The 23,208-nt window shown below is 39.7% G+C and overlaps 3 protein-coding genes across 5 annotated transcripts; all 3 read right to left on the bottom strand.

Moving 5' to 3' along the window:
- Positions 1–636: 636 nt before the first annotated feature.
- Positions 637–5,981, bottom strand: LOC112557513 (bile salt-activated lipase-like). Of its 2 annotated transcripts, none has more exons than XM_025227424.1 (7): positions 5,725–5,981; positions 4,159–4,814; positions 3,331–3,982; positions 2,808–2,891; positions 2,243–2,381; positions 1,481–1,790; positions 637–974 (listed from the first exon to the last, which is right to left on the bottom strand). In XM_025227424.1, the coding sequence occupies exons 2-7, from the start codon at positions 4,773–4,775 to the stop codon at positions 743–745; spliced, it is 2,034 nt and encodes a 677-aa protein (XP_025083209.1). In that variant the 5' UTR covers positions 4,776–4,814; positions 5,725–5,981; the 3' UTR covers positions 637–742. The 2 variants fall into 2 exon arrangements, with proteins under 2 accessions (XP_025083209.1, XP_025083210.1); XM_025227425.1 differs by lacking the exon at positions 5,725–5,981 and adding an exon at positions 5,181–5,219.
- Positions 5,982–7,834: 1,853 nt separating this feature from the next.
- LOC112557515 (bile salt-activated lipase-like) lies at positions 7,835–15,736 on the bottom strand. 2 transcript variants are annotated; one of them, XM_025227428.1, is made up of 7 exons: positions 15,524–15,736; positions 13,803–14,452; positions 12,980–13,628; positions 12,447–12,530; positions 11,884–12,022; positions 11,000–11,309; positions 7,835–8,270 (listed from the first exon to the last, which is right to left on the bottom strand). In XM_025227428.1, the coding sequence occupies exons 2-7, from the start codon at positions 13,916–13,918 to the stop codon at positions 8,039–8,041; spliced, it is 1,530 nt and encodes a 509-aa protein (XP_025083213.1). In that variant the 5' UTR covers positions 13,919–14,452; positions 15,524–15,736; the 3' UTR covers positions 7,835–8,038. The 2 variants fall into 2 exon arrangements, with proteins under 2 accessions (XP_025083213.1, XP_025083212.1); XM_025227427.1 differs by lacking the exon at positions 7,835–8,270 and adding an exon at positions 10,151–10,471 and having other exon boundaries at positions 15,524–15,729.
- A 1,976-nt stretch (positions 15,737–17,712) lies between these two features.
- LOC112557514 (bile salt-activated lipase-like) lies at positions 17,713–23,006 on the bottom strand. Its single transcript, XM_025227426.1, has 8 exons — positions 22,947–23,006; positions 22,493–22,554; positions 21,639–22,123; positions 20,428–21,079; positions 20,017–20,100; positions 19,434–19,572; positions 18,520–18,811; positions 17,713–18,046 (listed from the first exon to the last, which is right to left on the bottom strand). Exons 3-8 carry the CDS (start codon positions 22,091–22,093, stop codon positions 17,815–17,817), a joined length of 1,854 nt encoding a protein of 617 aa, XP_025083211.1. The 5' UTR covers positions 22,094–22,123; positions 22,493–22,554; positions 22,947–23,006; the 3' UTR covers positions 17,713–17,814.
- Between the last annotated feature and the right edge of the window lie 202 nt (positions 23,007–23,208).

Raw genomic sequence — 23,208 nt, 5'->3', positions numbered from 1 at the left:
TCTGCATACCACGGGTGTTGCCATGCCTCTGGTAACAGTTTTTTTTAATGAAATGTTCCAATATTTTACAGTTTGAACCTAAGACAGTTGTGGCAATGGTGACTGTGTGTGTGTGGTTTTTTTTTCATGTTCTTTATTATGTTGTCACATTGTATTTCTTATATTGGGTGGGACTTTCCATATAATTATATGTACAATGCTATATGCGTGGCTGGTGTAGGGAAAGAACGATTTATGATGATTATTAAAATTATCTGTCTTGGAATTGGGATGAAAGCTTAGTTATGGATCATGGCAAGGATTAAGGTACTGGTTAGGATTTGTGTTTGTGGTTAGGTGTGGGAGCTGTAGATACAAACCAAGCTCGTGCACACACATACACTCACGCATGCACCGGCTCACACACAAGCAAGAGAAAACACTAGTTCAAGACATGTAAAATTCAATGAACGTTTAAAACTACAAAGTCAAAAAGAAAACAATTTAAAAAATGTTAAGACGTCTAACCAACACTTCCAAAACTTTGCTGAGGGAAATTAAAAATGGAATTTTCCTTTATATCCCGAACACTAAGAGAAGAAATTTCGTTTTGCTTTTCTGTAATTCTTTCTTTTATAATTTTAATTTTTTCTTCTGCAATACATTTTTAATAAAGATTTCTTCTTCATTCTTTAAGGTACCGCCTAGCCACGCTCAGTGTTGGAAAGACCGTCTGTAGTGTGGCTACCCGACGACACTCGCGCTACCCGATTAACTCGGACAGGGTTGGTACGTGCGTGGATGTGCGGTTTCTCTGAAGCAAATCCGAGTCCAGCAATCTAGGCAGTAGGTCAATCCACAGCGAGGTTGCTTTTGCTCGAAGATGTTGCTGTATCGTCAAGGCGTGAGGCTTTATAGACAGGTAACTCTCATCACGGAGGTCAAAGTCTCTCCATCCACCAGGTAGGTACGACTGGAGGGCAGTCGCTGGATTTCTGAAAGAGAAAAATGCATATATATATATACACACACGCTCGAGTACAGAAACCCACACGCAGAATCTGTATACATATCACGAGAAGATAAATAAAAAAAGAGAAAGAGGAATGGAAAAAGATTAGCAAGTAGGTAAAGAAGTACAGATCATAGAAGGATACATACGATAGAAAGAACATGCAGGTTTTCTATAATCCTCTTTATATAAACTAACTTATACTATTGTGTTTCTAATACATTAATATCCTTATATCAGAAGAAAGCTAGAGATACCAGTTCATGCTCTTGAATTTCATACCATGTAGCCCATACTACATTTCTAACGCTGTCTGGTAGTTAATCAAAGGCTAGATTTTATTTTTTTGGCTTTTGTGAAATATTATCCTAAGGAAAGAAGAATAAATAGATGTGGTTATTAAGTAAGGTAAATAAATATGTTGATTAAAAACAAAGAGGTGAAAGCCGATGACAGCGACTATCTTGTTTCTCCCTGCTATGATCTCACCCTGTCTGCACGAAGCCTGCTATCATCGCTATGAACACCTTACGCAGGTATTCATCGTCAGCATTCCAGAGACTGGCATTTCCAAACACCGAAGGATTTATGTCGAACTCGTAAAGTAAGTCTGCTCCATGCAGGGTGCCAAGCCGCCCTCCGCTGACGAAGTTAGGGTAGTGGTCGAAGAAGAAGGCGAGATTTCTGCGGTCTGACCTTTGACCTCCGGCTATGGCGCGAGCGAATTCTTTGCCCGGGACATAGAAGGTCACATCTCCTACAGTGTCGAGTACCTGCTTCATGTCCAGTTGTGTAGCACCTGTGAACAAACAGGTATTCATCAGTTAGAAAGCCTTTCAGAGAAGTAGCGAAATTAAAGGGGGACATTCGAGTGGTCGTCTGCCTGCGACTAGATTTTGAGATTAAAAAAAATTGTTGTTGATAGATATAATCGACATGAAAATAATCTTTTGCACGAAAAGCAAGGGTTTTAATGAAGCATGTAGACGTGCAAAGAGGTATAGACAAAAAACTTACGGGACATTAAAATCGTTTTTAAAATGTTATAGACAAACCAGTCATTTTATTAAGCTATACACAATTTTTGCTGACTTTACATATTAATTTAATAACATGATTACTTTTTTCTTAATTAATCTTTGATAAATACATCATTAACTTGAGTGTAATAAACAGAAGCTAAAGTAATAAAATAAAAACTCATGATATGATAAATATCAAGATGCACAAAAACTTTCTGAAATTTGTCACCTGAAGTTCTCGGGAAGGTGTAGAAAAACCTGACCACCTCTTCTGCAGATGATGAATATCTTCTCAGTCTTGTTTCTGTCAAGAATGGAACGAAGTCCAGGTCGTAGATGTTAGGATTGACAATAAACGACACGTTGCCCTGGACAGTTAGAAAGTAAATGTTAGTTTTAGACAACATATTGATGATAAATTAATTCGTTATTAAATAAGCACTAAGTAGACTCTTTTCGGAAGACATCGACGACGCGAAGTTTAAAATAAATATATAATTTTGACAAAAGGCAAAAATGCTTTTTTTTTTATTCCTTTATCCCCCGTTACCAGTAGAGTATGGGGCCGCAACTAAAATGTTCTTTATTAGCTTCATTTTATTGGAATGCTAGGGATTCTTAGACTACAGCATCCATTGAAACACGTCGTTGACATTAGTCTCTCATACATGCGTTGTTCGAACCCCTCTTTTCCAGCTCGGAGGCTCCCCGGTTTGTATTAAAAAGGAAAATGAGCAAGCGAAAAGAAAAAAGCCAATTTTCTAAGTTACTTCAGACATGAAAAGATTTTTTACTGTCATTGATTGTATTGGATTGTAGATAAGGCCTCCTTCATTGTTCACACTCCCACTAAGGTAGTCTCTGTCGTAGAATCCGACCTGAAAGAAAAGGAAAAAAAAAAACTGGTTATTTTTAGATGATAAGACGACAATTTGTGCAGATGTGAATTTTGAGTTTGTAAACTGAATACTGATGTGATTGAAATACAAACAGAAACTTACTTAGCAATATAAAACCAAACTTACAGAGGAATCAATAAATAAAAAAAATGTAAGAAAGGAAAAAAATATCCATTTTGGTAAGAAAGAATTTTTACCTAGCGCACATTTTAAATGCCACATTTTTTATTATGCTGTAGACTCAATAAAAAAGAAATACGGATGTCCAGTATTTGATATGCATGTAACTAGCAGTATTTGATGTTGATATAGGCAAAAAGACCTTCGAAAAACTAAATAAAGAAATAATTATCACACACATATAAACACACATACAGACACATAAACTTTTATACAAAGACAGATTATTATTACAAACCTGTGTGAGATATTCCTTATCTTTGAGCATGTCGGCAGGTTCTTTTACAATCATCGTTCCATCCACTCTTGGTGCATATACAATTTCAATTGTTGCTCTTAATAATGATTTTCCCAAGATCTTTACAGTCATAATTTCTGCTGGGGACACGCTCCTCAAACAGTTAAACAGGTCCTGGTCCGACGAGACACCGCCAGAAGGTAGCGATGAGCCAGGAAGTGGACATCTGACTTCACGAGCCAAGTTGAGCAACTGCTGTAGAGGTTCTCTCTGGATGGTTGTCCCCGCTGTGGCGGCTCCACTCTGCATGATCGCTCTGTTAAAAAGTCCTTTAGAGAGAGGCGACAAGCTTTGGAAAGCAACACTTATGGATCCTGCTGATTCTCCTCCAAGTGTTATCTGGTTAGGGTCACCTCCAAATGCTTGGATGTTGTCTTTGACCCACCTGATGGCTAGTTGCTGGTCCCACAGCCCGTAGTTGCCCGGAAGTCTTGAATCTCCTGAGCTGAGGAATCCAAAAGCGCCCAGACGGTAGTTCAAGGTAACGGTGATTATATTTCCATCCGTTACAAGTTGACCGGGGTCAAAAAACGAAGAACTTCCGCTCACAAACCCTCCACCGGGTATGAAAACGAATACTGGGCGTGCGTTTCTGAAATTAACAAAAATAGACGTTTTTATTTGTTTTCTGGCTTTGAGGAAGTGACCACAAGTTTTATTTTCTTTAAAATAGTGTGCATTGAATCTATTTGCAGTATGCGTTTTCAGTTTAGAAAAAAAAGCAGTGAAAATATCCTGTTAGGAATAACATTTATAAAAGTTGCCTACCTTCGGGAAGAGTCAGTTGTTACCACAGGTCTGAAGACGTTCAGGAAAAGACAATCCTCGCTCATTGTGGACACATCCACACCACCCCGTTCCGAGAGTTGTTGCCAGCAACTCTTTCCAAATTGTCCAGCATCAAAGTGTCCCTGGTCAAAAGCAGGATGAGGCTGGGGCTTAGAGAAGCGCAGGTTTCCTACAGGTGGCCTGGCGTACGGAATGCCTCGGAAAGCTTCGTATTGTCTCCCGCTCTTCGCGGTCAGTACTCGTCCACTAATTGCCCCTAGCTGAGCCTGAACAATTGGAAACAGGGTTAACGATGTGTTTTGTACATTTTGTGGTTCGTCATCTCCGTAGCGACTATCATCATGCTTTCCATGATACCAGTCTGACCCTTGGTGTTGTTGAGGAAAGAGCAGGTCTCTGAAGCGGGTTCTTGAGTACGGCCAGCCACGGAAATCTCTGTATTGCCTCCTGTTGTCAACAAAAGTCACCCTCCCGCTGACTGCTAGCCGGCCTCGAAGAAGCGGAAGAGGTACTGGCGACCTCTGTTGTTGTCTTTGTTGTTGTCCATCACATAATGTGGCAGTCAGCAGCAAAGCGGCCAAAATTAGCAGCGACATTGCTGGCGACACTGTGTCTCTTCTGCTTGGCTAGTGATACTACACAGAAAAGTTAAAGAAAATATACATTAATATAATGTATGTACGAAAAGATAAATGTAAGCTTTTTGAGGTGCAATGCTTGCCACTTTTTATTATCTTCATATATAATACGTAAAAAATAATTGAAAAGTCTCACAAAGTCTTAAACTTTTGCCCTCTTACACACTTATTTAAAAAAACTAGCAGAATCGTGAATTTCATAGTTAGAACAAAGCTACTACTTGTACAAGCAAACATTAAAAATTATACACCTAAACTCTGTTTGGACTCAACACCAACTTCGATAACTGACTCAGAAGTCTTGAGATACGCGACTGACTATAAAAGTTGAATGTATAAACAAGCTACAAAGATATAACATACTGTCAGACCAATCTTTATGCCAAGTATTGCTCAGACAAGAATGTGTGCTAGAAAAGATGGAAGAGTCACTCCATACAGTAGATAAGCTCGTCAAAAAGTAAGGCAACAGACAACGAAAAAGAAAACTTTAAAAGATAAAGGAAATAACTATGTCGCAGTTAAAACCGCAGTAAAAGCGGGAATGTATTTTGAAGGATAAATTTCCTTTTTTTTCTTGAAGGAAGAAATGTGTCAGAAGCCACGATAAAATACAATGTTGTACAAAGTAAGAACTCAATATCTTTTCCCGCACCTGTGTGTAAAACATTTTCGTATGACACGCTCGGTTCGTTTGATCCTGATTTACACACACATCTCCATTTCTGTTTGCATATGTTAGTGTTTCTCCCTCACATACCAAGTGCATTTTTTGTACAAATTAATTTCTTGGTAGTTAACCCCAAGGTAATGATAAACTGCATGCTAGAGATATTTTCCATAACAGGACTGCAAATTATGCATCTCAAAATATCAACTTAACAATGTTCTCAGTTTCTTAACATACCTGCAGGCAGGTCCCTGTTCATGTGATCTCCGCTTGTGACACCGGGAATGTTTTTAATGCTGCCGACTGTCCCAGATTTTAACATCGGAACCTGTTCTGTACTGAGGACTGGTCACGATTTTAACAGCTAAACCATTTACTATTCAACTTTGCGCCGTACCCACTGTGGCTAGAATGACTAAGATGACTTGCAAGATCCCAGACTTGTGTGCACCGTGGCTGACGGTTGAGCAAACAGTGTTATGTGAGGCCTCGGTTGACCCGGGAGGTCACGGCGGGTACTGGTACTCCCCTTTTGTAAACATCGCTAGACACGGGTGATTGAGAAACCTTAGAGTTGCTTTTTGTGTACTGAGAAAAAAGAAGGGAATAGAGAAGAAGCACACAACACACACTATCTTCACTCTCTTTTTCTCTCAGCATGATAGGGAGGGGCGGGGGAGTGAAGTGAAAAGGCCAGGGTACCCGGGGAAAGTTATTGATAGTCAATCACCTTGGTCAACAGGTATGGCAGAAAGAGGTGTGTTGGAACCTAGGTTCAAACCCCTGATTTACAATTATCACTATGGTGATGAAAGGTTCTTTAGCTTTCAATATGCCCATTGTGACCGTGGCAACCGATGTTTGAGTTTGTTTGTCGATGGCCGAATGATATTTATACTTTTAGACCGTGCAGCAACACAAACAGAGTGGTAGAAATGATTGAGACTTGCTTTGATTACGACTGCTTTATAAAGATATAAATATGTGATATAAGTATCATAGATATGGTCTATTTAACATAAAACTAACATACTTTTGTATTAATGTTTCTATTACCACCTCACTTCTGCACATGCTTCTTTTAGTAACAGTAATGGTGATAAACAACTGTACCTGTTTTACTTCAGACATCTTGATTCTTTGCCGGTGAAAAAGAAATGCACTTGATATTACTTTATCAAAGGGTGATGAATGACATCTTCTGTCTTCTTTCTTTCTTGTAATCTTTACTGGTAACGTTTGTTTTAGTTTTCTTTTATAAAACATCTAACTCCTCTTAACTCAGATTAAGATTAGATACCGTGTGACTACGCGACTACACACACGCTGTCCAACCTGCTTGGAGAGAATGTAGTTTGGTTTATTTGGAAGTGAACGGAGTCAGTATAATTTGTGAATTAGTTTCTCCAAAGTAAAACTATTACTGCACGGAGATGGCGCTGCAAAGTCAAGGACAGATAACTATCATCTCCAAAATCGATGTCTCTCCAATCATTTTATAGATATGACTGAACTGATTTAACAGGTTTTCTGAAAAAAGTGTGTTTGAACCTATGAATGAGTCTTAAAGTAGGCAGTAAAGTTAAGAGGAAAAATAGTAGAAAATAAATTACTGCCACTGATAACGGTTGAGTCTCAATGTATTGTTCATTGTCTTCTGTGAAGTCCTTGGCCCAGTGAAGTGAATACACACGACCCTGGGCAGTCTGAGGAAATCCTTGTTTTTTTTGTGGTAATTGCAAAATTGTCCGGATTGAGTGTGTTGCATGTGGAACAGTCAACTAAATGATCTTTACATTGGAATAAGTTGATGATAGTCTGTGTACCCCAAAGGTCTAACAGTTGTTTACAGCTTAACTCGACCGACGACTGCCAAAGTTCATCCTGTCAATACTGTCCTCTGTTCTCTTTCAGTAATATTGGATTTTAAATTCCAGGCATTAATCTGAAATCGGAACCCTTGATTATTCCATAACATATCCTAGATCCCTGAAAACCAGGTTTTGAGTTTGATTCTTAGTCATGACTTGCCATAAATTAAGAGACTGTTTGTTGTCCACGTGTGCCATAGTTCTGGTCCAGCAGCAGGAAGATCAATGAGCAGGGATCTCGATTCTGGAGACAGCTGGTACTGCAATGTGTTGTTTATTAGTTTTAACTAAAATGAGATGTTCAGTTCTTTTGTTTAAATGTCTAGAGAAAAGAAACCTTAGAACAATCAAAATATTTTATTTGTCTCGATAACCTAAGTTGTATAGATTAATTATGACTACTAGTGGCCGTTTTCATGTCAAGTGCCAAAAAGAGTACAGTTTAGTGTGTTTAAATGTTTCCATTCTTGATGTGGATTCTATTTATTTTGTTTGTTATTAGAGAGAATGTTTGTACTTAATTAGCTCATTCTATCACAGATATCCTCTATCGCTACATTTAAGAAGAATAAGAGTAACTTCTTATAATAAAGATTTTCTTCATAATCTTAAAGGTACCGCCTAGCCACGCTCAGTGTTTGAAAGACCATCTGTAGTGAGGCTACCCGACGACACTCACGCTACCCGATTAACTCGGACAGGGTTGGTACGTGCGTCGATGTGTGGTTTCTCTGAGACAAATCCGAGTCCAGCAATTTAGGCAGTAGGTCAATCCACAGTGAGGCTGCTCGTCCTCGAAGATGTTGCTGTATCGTCAAGGCGTGAGGCTTTAAAGACAGGTAACTCTCGTCACGGAGGTCAAAGTCTCTCCATCCACCTGGTAGGTACGACTGGAGGGCAGTCGCTGGATTTCTGAAAGCAAATAATCCGAAAAAGTACACGGTTAAGTGCAGACAGAGACCCATATACGTACACGTAGAATTATATATATAACTCTTGCTGGTAGAAGAGAAGAAAAAAAGAGTACGAAGAATGAGAAGAAGATCGGGAAATAGATAAGAAAGTCTGAATAGCAGAATGGTACACACTAAAGAAAGAATATGCACGTCTGGCTTGATATAATCTTTTTTAGATATCTAGACATAAAACATTGTTTCTTTTTCATTCTTATATCAGAAAAACAATACAGACCCAAATTCAAAGTTCATACCCTGTCGCCCACTCTAACGCTGTATGTGTATGTTTATTGTTGGTTACTATTTATTTTTTGGACTTTTCTGAAATGTTATGAAAAGGAAATAACGAAATATGGGTGGTTATTAGATACTGTAAAAAATCAGTTGCTTGAAAAAGCTGTGAAAGTCTTAGAGACTGGTATCATTTGACTTGTACGATCCCCATGCTGGTCTCACCCTGTCTCGACGAAGCCCGCGATCATTCCTAAGAACACCTTACGCAGGTGGTCATCGTCAGCATTCCAGCCATTTTGACGACCCATGTCGAACTCGTAAACTAAGTCCGTTCCATGCATGGTGCCAACTTGTCCTCCTGCGAAGGCAGGGTAGTGGTCGAAGAAGTAGGCGAGATTTTTGCGGAGTGGCCTTTGACCTCCGGCTGTGGCGCGAGTAAATTCCTTGCCCGGGACGTAGAAAATCGAATCTCCGACAGTGTCGAGTACATGCTTAAAGTCAAGCTGAATAACGCCTGTGGTTAAACGGGTATTCAGTACTTAGCAAAGTCTTTCAAAGAATGAAAAAAAAAAAAAAAAGTGAACGACTGACAGAGCATGTCCAATGTTACTGTTTGTGGAGAAAGGTTACTAATAATAATCAGAATAATTAAGCAAACAGAGGTGGGACAAGATGAAGGAGCTTAAATATATGGAATGTTATTGATAGACACAACCGAAAAAGGCTAAGGTTGTAGTCAAACAAGCAGAGATGCAATGAAATATGGACAACTTAAAAGAAATGTTTGTCATGCACTGGGGTACAAACGCATGGGTACATAGGAACAAAGGAAGACAGACGTCTTACTTTCTTGGGTTCGTGCATTTACTGGACGCTAACAAAGGTTTGATAAGAGGCTTGAATATGTTATACTTTTTTTTAGTAATTTTATTACATTTGTTCCTGTGACCTTTGTGACAATCCTTAGTTTCAATGCAGTTTCTGATAATCTGTGCAGTTTATTATTAATAAATTGTAAAGCCAGCTCAGCCGCCTGATTAAAAAGCGTCACAGTGCTGTCCATAGTTCTCTCACAGCTCGTGTACTACAAACACTTTGTGTAACTGCTGAGTAGGTAGCATACACGATGGACAAAACTTTGACTTAACATCAATGCCAAACCATTAATATGGCCACGAAAGAAAAGCATTTCCAAAAATTATAAACAAAATAAAACAACAAAACTAGAGAGAATCGATCGCCTATATCTTTAAAGACAAGCATAATGCAATATTACAAACAGTAAAAAAAAAAAAAAAAAGAGGCAAAAGATAGAAAGAGTATACTGAAAACACGCACGCACGGGCTCACACACAAGCAAGCAAAAACACTAGTTCAAGACATGCAAACTTCAATGAACGTTTGAAACTACCAAATCAAAAAGAAAACAATTTTAAAAATGTTAAAACGTCTAGCCAGCACTTCCAAAACTTTGCTGACAGAAATTAAAAATGGAATTTTCTTTATATCCCGAACACTAACAGAAGAAATTTCCTTTTGCTCTTCTGTAATTCTTTCTTTTATTATTTTTATTTTTTCTTTTACAATACATTTTTTAAATAAAATTTTGTTCGTCATTCTTTTAGGTACCGCCTAGCCACGCTCAGTGTTGGAAAGACCATCTGTAGTGTGGCTACCCGACGACACTCACGCTACCCGATTAACTCGGACAGGGTTGGTACGTGCGTCGATGTGCGGTTTCCCTGAGACAAATCCGAGTCCAGCAATCTAGGCAGTAGGTCAATCCACAGTGAGGTTGCTTTTGCTCGAAGATGTTGCTGTATCGTCAAGGCGTGAGGCTTTATAGACAGGTAACTCTCATCACGGAGGTCAAAGTCTCTCCATCCACCTGGTAGGTACGACTGGAGGGCAGTCGCTGGATTTCTGAAAGAGAAAAATGTATATATATATATACACACACACACGCTCGAGTACAGAAACCCACATTCTTAGAAAGTACGTACACGCAGATTCTGTATACCTACCAGGAGAAGATAAATAAGAAAGAGAAAGAGGAATGGATAAAGATTAGCAAGCAGATAAAGAAGTACAGATCGTAGAGGGTTACATACCATAGAAAGAACATGCAGGTTTTCTAGAATCGTCTTTAGATAAACAGACTTATACTATTGTGTTTTTAATACAATAAAATCCTTATGCCAGAAGAAAGCTAGAGATACCAGTTCATACTGTGAATTTTCATACCATGTAGTCCATACTACATTTCTGGCGCTGTCTAGTAGTTCATTAAAGGCTACACTTTAATTTTTTGGCTTTTGTGAAATATTATCATAAGGAAAGAAGAATAAATAGATGTGGTTATTACGTAAGGTAAATACAATAATTGATTGAAAACAAAGAGGTAAAAGCCGATGACAGCAACTATCTTGTTTCTCCCTGTTATGATCTCACCCTGTCTGCACGAAGCCTGCGATCATCGCTATGAACACCTTACGCAGGTATTCATCGTCAGCATTCCAGAGACTGGCATTTCCAAACACCGAAGGAGTTAGGTCGAACTCGTAAATTAAGTCTACTCCATGCAGGGAGCCAAGCTGCCCTCCACTGACGAAGGTAGGGTAGTGGTCGAAGAAGTAGGCGAGATTTCTGCGGTCTGACCTTTGACCGCCGGCTATGGCGCGAGCGAATTCTTTGCCCGGGACATAGAAGGTCACATCTCCTACAGTGTCGAGTACCTGCTTCATGTCCAGCTGTGTAGCACCTGTGGACAAACAGGTATTCATCAGTTTGTCTCTCAGTGAAGTAGCGAAATTAAAGGGGGATATTCGAGTGGGTATCTACCTGCGACTAGATTTTGAGATTACGAAAATGTGTTGTTGATGGATACAATCGACATGAAAATAATCTTTTGCACGAAAAGCAAGGGTTGTAGTTAAGCATGTAGTACAACGAGGTATAACAACTCTCAAAAGAAATATTTGACTGTCATGGAGTGTGGATGTTGAGTGAGAATTAGACAAAAATCTTAGGGGACATTTAAAGCATTTTTAAAATGCCATAGATAGGCCAGTCATTTTATTAAGCTATACACAATTTTTACTGACTTTGCATACTAATTTAAAAACATGCTTACTTTTTTTTAACTCATCGCTGCTACATACATCACTAAAGTGAGTGTAGTAAACAGAAGCTAAAGTATCTGATTTCAAAGCAGAAGCAAAGATACTTTTGCACTTAATAGTCATCGAAAGCACATCACAATAATCATTACTAAAGTTAAAAACTCGTGTTATGCGAAAGATCACGATGCACAAAAACTTTCTGAAATTTGTCACCTGAAGTTCTCGGGAAGGTGTAGAAAAACCTGACCACCTCTTCTGCAGATGATGAACGTCTTCCCAGCCTTGTTTCTGTCAAGAATGGAACGAAGTCCAGGTCGTAGATGTTAGGGTTGACAATAAGCGACACGTTGCCCTGGAGAATAGAAAGAAAATGTTAGTTTAAGATACAAATTGATGACAAATCAATTCATTATTAAGTAAGCACTAAGTAGACTCTTTTCAGAAGACATCGACGAAGCGAGGTTTAAAAAATAAAATATTATTTTGACAAAAGGCAAAAATGCTCTTTTTCTTTTTATTCCTTTACACCCCCAACCCCAGTAGAGTATGGGCCGCAACTAAAATTCTCTTTATTAGCTTCATTTTATTGGAATGCCAGGGATTCTTAGACTATAGCATCCATTAAAACACGTCGTTGACATTAGTCTCTCATACATGCGTGGTTCGAACCCCTCCTTTCGAGCTCGGAGACTCTCCAGTTTGTATTAAAAAGGAAAATGAGCAAACAAAAAGAAAAAATCCAACTTTCTAAGTTACTTCAGATATAAAAATATTACCGTCATTGATTGTATTGACGAGTAGATAACGCCTCCTTCATTGTTCAAACTCCCACTAAGGTAGTCTCTCTCGTAGAATCCGACCTGAAAGAAAAGAAAAGGAATGGTTATTATAAGATGATAAGACGACAATTTGTGCAGATGTGAATTTTGAGTTGGTAAACTGAATAGTGATGCGATTAAAATAAAAACAGAAACTTACTTAGCAATATAAAACCAAACTGACAGAGGAATCAATAAATGAAAAAAAGTAAGAAAGGAAAACAATTGTTCTGGTAAGAAAGGATTTTTACGGAACGCACATTTTAAATGGCACATTTTTATAAATATGTTGTAGACTCTTAATAAGAAAGAAATGATGCTTCCGTATGCCTTCCGTATGGATGCCCAGTATTTGATATGTATGTAACCAGCAGTATGTTGATACAGTCAAAAAGACCTTCTAAAAACTGAATAAAGAAATTATTGTCACACATTTAGACACATATATAGACACACAAAGCTTTATGCAAAGACAGATTATTATTACACACCTGTGTGAGATATTCCTTATCTTTGAGCATGGCGGCAGGTTCTTTTGGAATTATTTCTCCATCTACTACTGCCGCATATACAATTTCAGTTATTGCTCTGATTAATGATTTTCCCAAGATCTTTACAGTCATAATATCCGCTGGGGACACGTTCCTCAAGCAGGTCAGCAGGTCCTGGTCCGACGAGACACCGCCGGAAGGTAGCGATGAGCCAGGAAGTGGACATCTGACTTCACGAGCCAAATTAAGCAACTGCTGTAGAGATTCTCTCTGGGTTGACCCCGCTGTGGCGGCTCCACTCTGCATGATCGCTCTGTTAAAAAGTCCTTTAGAGAGAGGCGACAAGCTTTGGAAAGCAACACTTATGGATCCTGCTGATTCTCCTCCGACTGTTATCTGGTTAGGGTCTCCTCCAAATGCTTGGATGTTGTCTTTGACCCACCTGATGGCTAGCTGCTGGTCCCACAGCGCGTAGTTGCCCGGAAGTCTTGAATCTCCTGAGCTGAGGAATCCAAAAGCGCCCAGACGGTAGTTCAAGGTAACGGTGATTATATTTCCGTCCGCTACAAGTTGACCAGGGACATAAAACGAAGAACTTCCGCTTACAAACCCCCCACCGTGTATGTAAACGAATACTGGGCGTGCGTCTCTGAAACGAATAAAAAATAGACGTTTTTGTTTGGTTTTTGGCTTTTGAGGAAGTGACCACAAGTTTTTGTCTTTAAAATAGTGTGCAATGAATCATATTTCCAGTACGCGCTTTCAGTTTAGGAAAAAAAGCAGTGAAAATATCCTGGGAATGACATTTGTAAAAGTTGCCTACCTTCGGGAAGAGTCAGTCGTTGTTGCCACAGGTCTGAAGACGTTCAGGAAAAGACAATCCTCGCTCATTGTGGACACATCCACACCACCCAGTTCCGAGAGTTGCTGCCAACACATTTTTCCAAACTCGCTGGCATCAAAGTGTCCCTGGTCAAAAGGAGGCTGAGGATGGGGCTTCGAGAATCGCAGGTCTCCTACAGGTGGCCTGGCGTAGGGAATGCCTCGGAAAGCTTCGTATTGTCTCCCGTTCTTGGCAGTCAGTACTCGTCCACTAATTGCCCCTAGCTGAGTTTGAACTACAGGAAACAGGGTTGACGATGTGTTTTGTACATTTTGTGGCTCGTCATTTCAGTAGCGACTATCATCATGCTTTCCTTGATACCAGTCTGACCCTGGGTGTTGTTGATGCTGAGGAAAGAAGCGGGTCCTTGCGTACGGCCAGCCACGGAAATCTCTGTATTGGCTCCTGTCAACAAATGTCACCCTCCCGCTGACTGCTAGCCGGCCTCGAAGAAGCGGAAGAGGTGCTGGCGACCTCTGTTGTTGTCTTTGTTGTTGTCCTTCACATAATGTGGCAGTCAGCAGCAAAACGGCCAAAATTAGCAGCGACATTGCTGGCGACACTTTGTCTCTTCTTCTGGGCTAGTGATACTACACAGAGAAGTTAAAGAAAGTATACATTAATATAATGTATGTACGCAAAGATAAATGTAAGCTTTTTTAGGTGCAATGCTTGCCACCAGGCCCGTTCTTAGCCCCCGCGGGGCCCGAGGCAAAGGGCATGTGCGGGCCCTCACACCACGATCACACGGTTTTAGTTGGGATCTAAAGTCACTTTTTTCCTCAGGGATATCTCGTCTTTTATCATTGACAGCACGCTGCATACACATTACAACATAAGCCTACGATTAATTATTTGTAACGTTTGTAAATAGGTTACAACAAAAGGAAAGATAATGACCTGCCGGCCTAAGTGTTATTACATCGTCGGTAGTCGTCCGGACGGTCCGGTGGTCGTCCGATTGTCCCTCTTTAGTTGCAGTAGTCGGAGACTCGGAGTCCAGTGGCATTAACTTTTCTCCCTACCTCCTACCCTACAATCCACCCAGCGTGCCGACACCTTCTCTATCTCAGTTAGACTAACGTAGTAGTTATTTCTTTTTTTTTTTTTTTGGTGGTGGAGAAACGGGAAAAGAAAGTTTCAGTAACTTGGAAATAAAGCACTAGACCTCTCGCTTACAGGCTGCGAAGCCAAGGGCGGGGCCCAATCCGCTCAATTCACAGACTGGCCACACCTCAGTAGCATACCTTATACCTACCTCTTCACTCAGCTCCAACTTGCCCCCTCCACCCCCCTAGTATCACATAAATCCAGCAATAGCTCAATGCACGAACGTTCATGCGCGATAAATCCTCGGTGTCCAGCAGCCTTCTGTCTCCAAGCGCGTCCAGCGAGAATGTGATACGGCTGACTACATTTCCATATTCGTATGACACGCTCGGTTCGTTTGATCCTGATTTACTCACACATCGCCATTTCTGTTTGCATAAGTAAGTGTTCCTCCCTCACATACCAAGTGCATTTTTTTGTACAAATTAAATTCGTCGTAGTTAACCCTAAGGTAGTGATAAGCTGCATGCTAGAGATATTTACCATAACAGGACTGCAAATTATGTATCACAAAATATCAACTTGACAATGTTCTCAGTGTCTTAACATACCTGCAGGCAGGTCCCTGTTCATGTGAGCTCCGCTTGTGACACCGGGAATGTTTTTAATGCTGCCGACTGTCCCAGATTTTAACATGGGAACCTTTTCTATACTGAGGACGGGTCACAATTTTAAAAACTAAGCCTTTTACTATTCAACTTTGCGCCATACACAGTGGCTAGAATGACTAAGATGATTTGCAATATCCCAGACTTGTGTGCACCGTTGCTGACGGCTGAGCAAACAGTGTTATGTGAGGCCTCGGTTGACCCGGCGGGTACTGGTACTCCCCCTTTTGTAAACACCGCTAGACACGGGTGAGTGAGAAACCTTAGAGTTGCTTTTTGTGTACCGAGAAATAAAAAGGGAATAGAGAAGAAATACACAACACACACTATCTTCACTCGCTTTTTCTCTCAGCATGATAGTGAGTGCCTGGGGAGTAAGTGAAAAAGCCAGGGTACCCGGGGAAAGCCATTGATAGTCAATCACCTTGGTCAACAGGTATTGCAGAAAGAGGTGTGTTGGAACCTAGATTAAAACCCCTGATTTACAATTATCACTATGGTGATGAAAGGTTCTTTAGCTTTCAATATGCCCATTGTGACCGTGGTAACCGATGTTTGAGTTTGTTTGTCGATGCTCTAATAATATTTATACGTCTAGACCGTGCAGCAACACAAACAGGGTGGTAGATATGATTGAGACTTGCTTTGATTACGACTGCTATATAAAGATATAAATATGTGATATAAGTATCATAGATATGGTCTATTTAACATAAAACTAAAATACTTTTGTCTTAATGTTTCTATTACCACCTCACTTCAGCACATGCTTCTTTTAGTAACAGCAATGGTGATAAATAACTGTACCTGTTTTACTTCAGGCATCTTGATTCTTTGCCGGTGAAAAAGAAATGCACTTGATATTACTTTATCAAAGGGTGATGAATGACATCTTCTGTCTTCTTTCTTTCTTGTAATCTTTACTGGTAACGTTTGTTTTAGTTTTCTTTTATAAAACATCTAACTCCTCTTAACTCAGATTAAGATTAGCTACCGTGTGACTACGCGACTACACTCACGCTGTCCAACCTGCTTGGAGAGAATGTAGTTTGGTTTATTTGGAAGTGAAGGGAATCAGTATAATTTGTGAATTAGTTTCTCCAAAGTGAAACTATTACTGCACGGAGATGGCGCTGCAAAGTCAAGGACAGATAACTATCATCTCCAAAGTCGTTGTCTCTCCAATCATTTTATAGATATGACTGAACTGATTTCACAGGTTTTTTTGAAAAAGTGTTTGAACCTATGAATGAGTCTTGAAGTAGTCAGTAAAGTTAAGAGGAAAATAGTATAAAATAAATTACTGCCCCTGATAACGGTTGAGTCTCAATGTATTGTTCATTGTCTTCTGTGAAGTCCTTGGCCCAGTGAAGTGAATACACACGACCCTGGGTAGTCTGAGGAAATCCTTGTTTTCTTTGTGGTAATTGCAAAATTGTCCGGATTGAGTGTGTTGCAAGCGAAACAGTCAACTAAATGATCTTTACATTCGAATAAGTTGCTGATACTCTGTGTACCCCAAAGCTCTAACAGTTGTTTACAGCTTAACTCGACCGTCCTTCATCCTGTCAATACTGTCCTCTGTTCTCTTTTATTAATTGTGGATTTCATATTCTAAGAATTAGCCCGACATTCGAACCCTTGATTATTCCATAACATATCCTAGATCCCTGAAAACCAGGTTTTGAGTTTGATTCTTAGTCATGACTTGCCATAAATTAAGAGACTGTTTGTTGTCCACGTGTGATATTGTTCTGGTCCACCAGCAGGAAGATCAATGAGCAGTGATCTCGATCCTGGAGACAGCTGATACTGCAATGTGTTGTTTATAAGTTTTAACTAAAATGAGATGTTCAGTTCTTTTGTTTGAATGTCTAGAGAACAGAAACCTTTGAACAATCAAAATATTTTATTTGTCTCGATAACCTAAGTTGTATAGATTAATTATGACTACAAGTGGCCGTTTTCATGTCAAGTGCCAAAAAGAGTACAGTTTAGTGTGTTTAAAATGTTTCCATTCTTGATGTGGGTTCTATTTATTTTGTTTGTTATTAGAGAGAATGTTTGTACTTAATTAGCTCATTCTATCACAGATATCCTCTATCGATACATTTAAGAAGAATAAGAGTAACTTCTTGTAATAAAGATTTTCTTCATCATCCTTAAAGGTACCGCTTAGCCACGCTCAGTGTTGGAAAGACCATCTGTAGTGAGGCTACCCAACGACACTCACGCTACCCGATTAACTCGGACAGGGTTGGTACGTGCGTCGATGTGTGGTTTCTCTGAGACAAATCCGAGTCCAGCAATCTAGGCAGTAGGTCAATCCACAGTGAGGCTTCTCGTCCTCGAAGATGTTGCTGTATCGTCAAGGCGTGAGGCTTTAAAGACAGGTAACTCTCGTCACGGAGGTCAAAGTCTCTCCATCCACCTGGTAGGTACGACTGGAGGGCAGTCGCTGGATTTCTGAAAGCCAATATGCCGAAAAAGTACACGAATAAGTGCAGACAGAGACCCATATACGTACACTTAGAATTATATATATATATAACTCTTGCTGGTAGAAGAGAAGAAAAAAAGAGTACGAAGAATGAGAAGAAGATCAGCAAATAGATAAGAAAGTCTGAATAGCAGAATGGTACACACTAAAGAAAGAATATGCACGTCTGGCTTGTGTTTCTTTTTCATTTTTATATCAGAAGAACAATACAGACCCAAATCCATTCAAAGTTCATACCCTGTCACCCACTCTGACGTTGTATGTGTATGTTTATTGTTGGTTACTATATATTTTTTGGACTTTTCTGAAATATTATGACGAGTAAATAAAGAAATATAGGTGGTTATTATGTACTGCAAAAAATCAGTTGCTTGAAAAAGCTGTGAAAGTCTTAGAGACTGGTATCATTTGACTTGTACGATCCCCATGCTGGTCTCACCCTGTCTCGACGAAGCCCGCGATCATTCCTAAGAACACCTTACGCAGGTGGTCATCGTCAGCATTCCAGCCATTTTGACGACCCATGTCGAACTCGTAAAGTAAGTCCGTTCCATGCATGGTGCCAACTTGTCCTCCTGCGAAGGCAGGGTAGTGGTCGAAGAAGTAGGCGAGATTTCTGCGGCCTGACCTTTGACCTCCGGCTATGGCGCGAGTAAATTCCTTGCCCGGGACGTAGAAAATCGAATCTCCGACAGTGTCGAGTACATGCTTAAAGTCCAGCTGAGTAACGCCTGTGGTTAAACGGGTATTCAGTACTTAGCAAAGTCTTTCAAAGAATAAAAAAAAAAAAAAGTGAACGACTGGCAGAGCATGTCTAATGTTACTGTTTGTGGAGAAAGGTTACTAATAATAATCAGAATAATTAAGCAAACAGAGTGGGACAAGATGAAGGAGCTTAAATATATGGAATGTTATTGATAGACACAACCGAAAAAGGCTAAGGTTGTAGTCAAACAAGCAGAGGTGCAATGAAATATGGACAACTTAAAAGAAATTTTTATCATGCACTTGGTGAGGGCTGAGAATCAAACAAAGAATTTATCTGACACAATGGAAATTACATTTTATTACATTTTATTACAAAAAGCTATAGATTAACCCTATAGATTAAGTACATTTATTGAGTTCTATTTCCTGTTTTCTGGCTCTTCAAACTCATTTAGTCAGTTGCATACTTTTTTCTTACTCGCCGATGCTACTTGCATCATAAAAGTGAGGGTAAAACAAAAGATGTAATATTTAGTTTCCAGAAAAGGTGTTGTTTGGAATGCTTAGCTTTTCGTCAGTGAAAAGATTAGGAATTAAAGATATGCAGATACCTAGATACCAACACAATTTACTGAAATTTGTCACCTGAATATCTCGGATATGTGTAGAAAAACTTGACAACTTCTTCTGCAGAGACTGAACGTCTTCCCAGCCACTCTTCTGTCAAAAATGGAACGAAGTCCACGTCGTAGATGTCAGGGTTGACGAGCAAAAACACATTGTTCTGGACAGAAAAAAAGTTACTATTTTAAATAGTACATTGATTAGTTGCTGTGTTCATTTTCTAATAACTAAAAAAATTAATTAATATTAAAATATTTATAAAATACTTATTTTACAAGATATTGGTGACGCAAAGTCAAAAAAATAAAATGAAATGTTAACAAAAAGATAACAAAGCTTCTCATTAGCTTCTTTATATCGCAATGTTTGTGATTCTTGGTCTGTAGCAGGTACTTCAAGCCTGTCGCTTACACCAGCCTCTGGTTATCCACAGTACATACAGAATTTTTATGGTTTGTACTGGGATTTTCTGATGCTGAATTTTTTAATCACACGCAAGAAGCCACAAAATAATGACACGTATGCAAAATCTGGAGCTGTAACAGGAAAACAAGCAGAATAAGACTTTATTTAAGATGTGAATAGAAACGAAGTTCTTTGTCACCGTAAGCGATTGTGCGATTGAGAAGAAAAGTCCTCCTTCATTGTTGACAGTTCCAGTAAGGTAGTCTCGATCGTAGAATCCGACCTGAAAGGAAAAGAAAACAAAGTAAGACACTATTAGTGTCATGCCAATCTGCCCAGATGTGAAAATTTTGCTATGAATATGCAAGCGTTTGAAATACAAGTAGATAAAGCATGACAAACGTAAAACAACCTGACAGACGAACGACTAAATAAATAAAAAGACAATGGAACAAGAAGCATTTGTTGATCCGGTTTAAAAGTGTATTCTCATGAGTATTAATACACACAAGCGAACGCACCCTTAACACACACATAAAGAGACAGAAAGACAGAGATACAGAGAGACACAGACAGAAACAAGGATTTTGAGACAAAAATTATTACATACCTGTGTGAGATATTCCTTATCTTTGAGCATGGCGGCAGGTGCTTTTGGAATTATTTCTCCATCTACTACTGCCGCAAATACAATCTCTATTGCTGCTCTGATTAATGATTTTCCCAAGATCCTTACAGTCATAATTTCCGCTGGGGACACGTTCCTCAAACAGGTCAACAGGTCCTGGTCCGATGAAACACCGCCGGAAGGTAGCGATGAGCCAGGAAGTGGACATCTGACTTCACGAGCCAAGTTGAGCAACTGCTGTAGAGGTTCTCTCTGGATGGTTGTCCCCGCTGTGGCGGCTCCACTCTGCATGATCGCTCTGTTAAAAAGTCCTTTAGAGAGAGGCGACAAGCTTTGGAAAGCAACACTTATGGAGCCTGCTGATTCTCCTCCGATCGTTATCTGATTAGGGTCTCCTCCAAACGCCTGGATGTTGTCTTTGACCCACCTGATGGCTAGCTGCTGGTCCCACAGCGCGTAGTTGCCCGGAAGTCTTGAATCTCCTGTGCTGAGGAATCCTAAAGCGCCCACACGGTAGTTCAAAGTAACGGCGATGATATTTCCATCCGTTACAAGTTGACCGGGGACAAAAAATGACGAGCTGCCGCCTACAAACCCTCCACCGTGTATATAAACGTATACAGGACGCACATCTCTGAAATTAACCAACAAAAAAAAAGAAGTTTGTTTGGCTTGTAAGGCAATCATCACAAAGTCCTTTTCCGTTATTTTACTTTATGTACTGTAGCCATACTTTCCTTTCGTAAGCTTTTGAGATTAATGCAATTAGTGAAAATATTCTGCCGAGGGTTGTAAATTGTTGAATCTCAGGTTGCAAATGACCTGGGTCATAAAGTGAAGGACTTCAACTTATAAATACACAAGATAAGACCATATCCTAGCTATTCCTGTCTCCAGAATTATCTTTCCGTTCTTCGTATGCTGTCCATGTCTCCTTATTGTCTCACGCGCTAAGAGCACGATCTTTACACGCACTATACAAATCAGGCATTTATTATTTACTTTTAAAACGAATATTGAGAGGAAATCTCTGAAATAAAACTAAACTTTTTCTCTGCTTGTCAGCTTGTAAGAAGTGAATTAAAATTACTTCTTAAAAGACGCTATGTAATGAATCAAATTTCCTGTAGAACACTTCTTAGTTAAGGACAAACATTAGTGAAAGAATGGTAAGTTAAGAAACTCCGCCCTACCTTCGGGAAGAGTCAGTCGTTGCCACAGGTCTGAAGACGTTCAGGAAAAGACAATCCTCGCTCATTGCGGACACATCCCCAGTACCTTGTTCCGAGTGTTGTTGCCAGCACATCTTTCCAAATTCTCCAGCATCAAAGTGTCCCTGGTCAAAAGCAGGATGAGGCTGGGGCTTCGAGAAGCGCAGGGCTCCTACAGGTGGCCTGGCGTACGGAATGCCTCGGAAAGCTTCGTATTGTTTCCCGTTCATCGCAGTCTGTACTCGTCCACTAATTGCCCCTAGCTGAGTCTGGACAACTGGAACTGTGTTTTGTACATCTTGTGGCTCGTCATCTCCGTAGCGACTATCATTATGAAGAAGCGGAAGAGGTGTTGGCGACCTCTGTTGTTGTCTTTGTTGTTGTCCGTCACATAATGTGGCAGTCAGCAGCAAAACGGCCAAAATTAGCAGCGACATTGCCGGTGATGCTTTGTGTCTTCTGCTGGGCTAGTGATACGACACAGAGAAGTCATTTGTATAAAGAGAATATATAATTATGACCAACAAATAATGTGACACATCTAGATGGTGTGTCATGCCATTTCTTATGATCTTCAGAGCTTTGACCAACCATTCTGTACTTACAGCATACTCGGACTGATTAATGTTCTGGATAACATTTTATATATCTATGTTTATATCAGTAAGTCCACAATTAAAAAATTTCTAAGCCCTCTTTAAATTTGACATTTTAAATAATTTTATGTGGCCATGTTACTAAATAAATTGTTAATGGTGTTCTTTTAAAACCAAGGTATTCTCTTTTTTCACATGTATAGAAGACTTCTATCTGAAGCATTGACAAACAGGCTTTACCTTCCGTGAAAACTCAAATCAACAGAATCTCGACTCCTGGGTTTTTAAAGTGTTAGAAGCCACTGAAAATTAAGATTAATGCTATGTACTAATATTGACAGAGATACAAACTAAATAAAAAATAAAATAATAAAGTACAATCCTAGTCACAAAGTTGTCACGATCCCTTCATGTAACTGTAAAAGGTGCTCGTGTGACCCACATGACACACTCGGCTCACTTAACAATGATTTACTTACAGGTTTCCATTTCTCCTTGCCGGGGTTAGTGTTTTTTTTTCTTTCACTTCTAGTGCATTTAATTTGTACAAATTAAATTCACTGTAGTCAAACCCAAGGTAGCAATAAGCTGCATGTTAGAAATGTTTCTCCGACAACAACTGCAAACTATGTATCACAAAATGTCAGCTTAACAATGTTCTCAGTGTTGTTTCTTTATCAGTTAAGATACTTACCTGCAGGTAGGTCCCTGCTGCGCTGGTCTCCGATTCTAACACCGGGAATGTCTTTTATGCTGCCGACTGTTCCAGTTTTTAACATCGGAACCTTTTCTATTCTGAGGACAGGTCACGATCATTTACTTTTTACCTTTCCGCCATACACAATGGCTAGAATGACTCAGATGACCTGCAAGATCCCAGACTTGTGTGCATCGTGGCTGACATCTGAGCAAACATTCATGTGAGGCCTTGACTGACCCGGGAGGTCACGGCGGGT

This window comes from Pomacea canaliculata, linkage group LG2, assembly GCF_003073045.1.
Source record: "Pomacea canaliculata isolate SZHN2017 linkage group LG2, ASM307304v1, whole genome shotgun sequence".
NCBI lineage: Eukaryota > Metazoa > Mollusca > Gastropoda > Architaenioglossa > Ampullariidae > Pomacea > Pomacea canaliculata.
Note: the sequence above shows the minus strand (reverse complement) of the source record. Positions and strands in the feature narration are given on the sequence as shown.

Coding starts and splice junctions, on each gene's coding strand:
- LOC112557513 (XM_025227424.1), bottom strand. CDS start 4,775: ATGTCGCTGCTAATTTTGGCCGCTTTGCTGCTGACTGCCACATTATGT. Junction 1,791..2,242: donor CACCTTCCCGAGAACTTCAG/GTGACAAATTTC, acceptor GTTTGTTCACAG/GTGCTACACAACTGGACATG. Junction 975..1,480: donor GCAGGCTTCGTGCAGACAGG/GTGAGATCATAG, acceptor TTTCTCTTTCAG/AAATCCAGCGACTGCCCTCC.
- LOC112557515 (XM_025227428.1), bottom strand. CDS start 13,918: ATGTGTTGGCAGCAACTCTCGGAACTGGGTGGTGTGGATGTGTCCACA. Junction 12,531..12,979: donor ATAAGGAATATCTCACACAG/GTGTGTAATAAT, acceptor CTTTTCTTTCAG/GTCGGATTCTACGAGAGAGA. Junction 12,023..12,446: donor CGTCAATACAATCAATGACG/GTAATATTTTTA, acceptor TCTATTCTCCAG/GGCAACGTGTCGCTTATTGT.
- LOC112557514 (XM_025227426.1), bottom strand. CDS start 22,093: ATGTCGCTGCTAATTTTGGCCGTTTTGCTGCTGACTGCCACATTATGT. Junction 19,573..20,016: donor CAATCGCACAATCGCTTACG/GTGACAAAGAAC, acceptor TTTTCTGTCCAG/AACAATGTGTTTTTGCTCGT. Junction 18,047..18,519: donor GCGGGCTTCGTCGAGACAGG/GTGAGACCAGCA, acceptor ATTGGCTTTCAG/AAATCCAGCGACTGCCCTCC.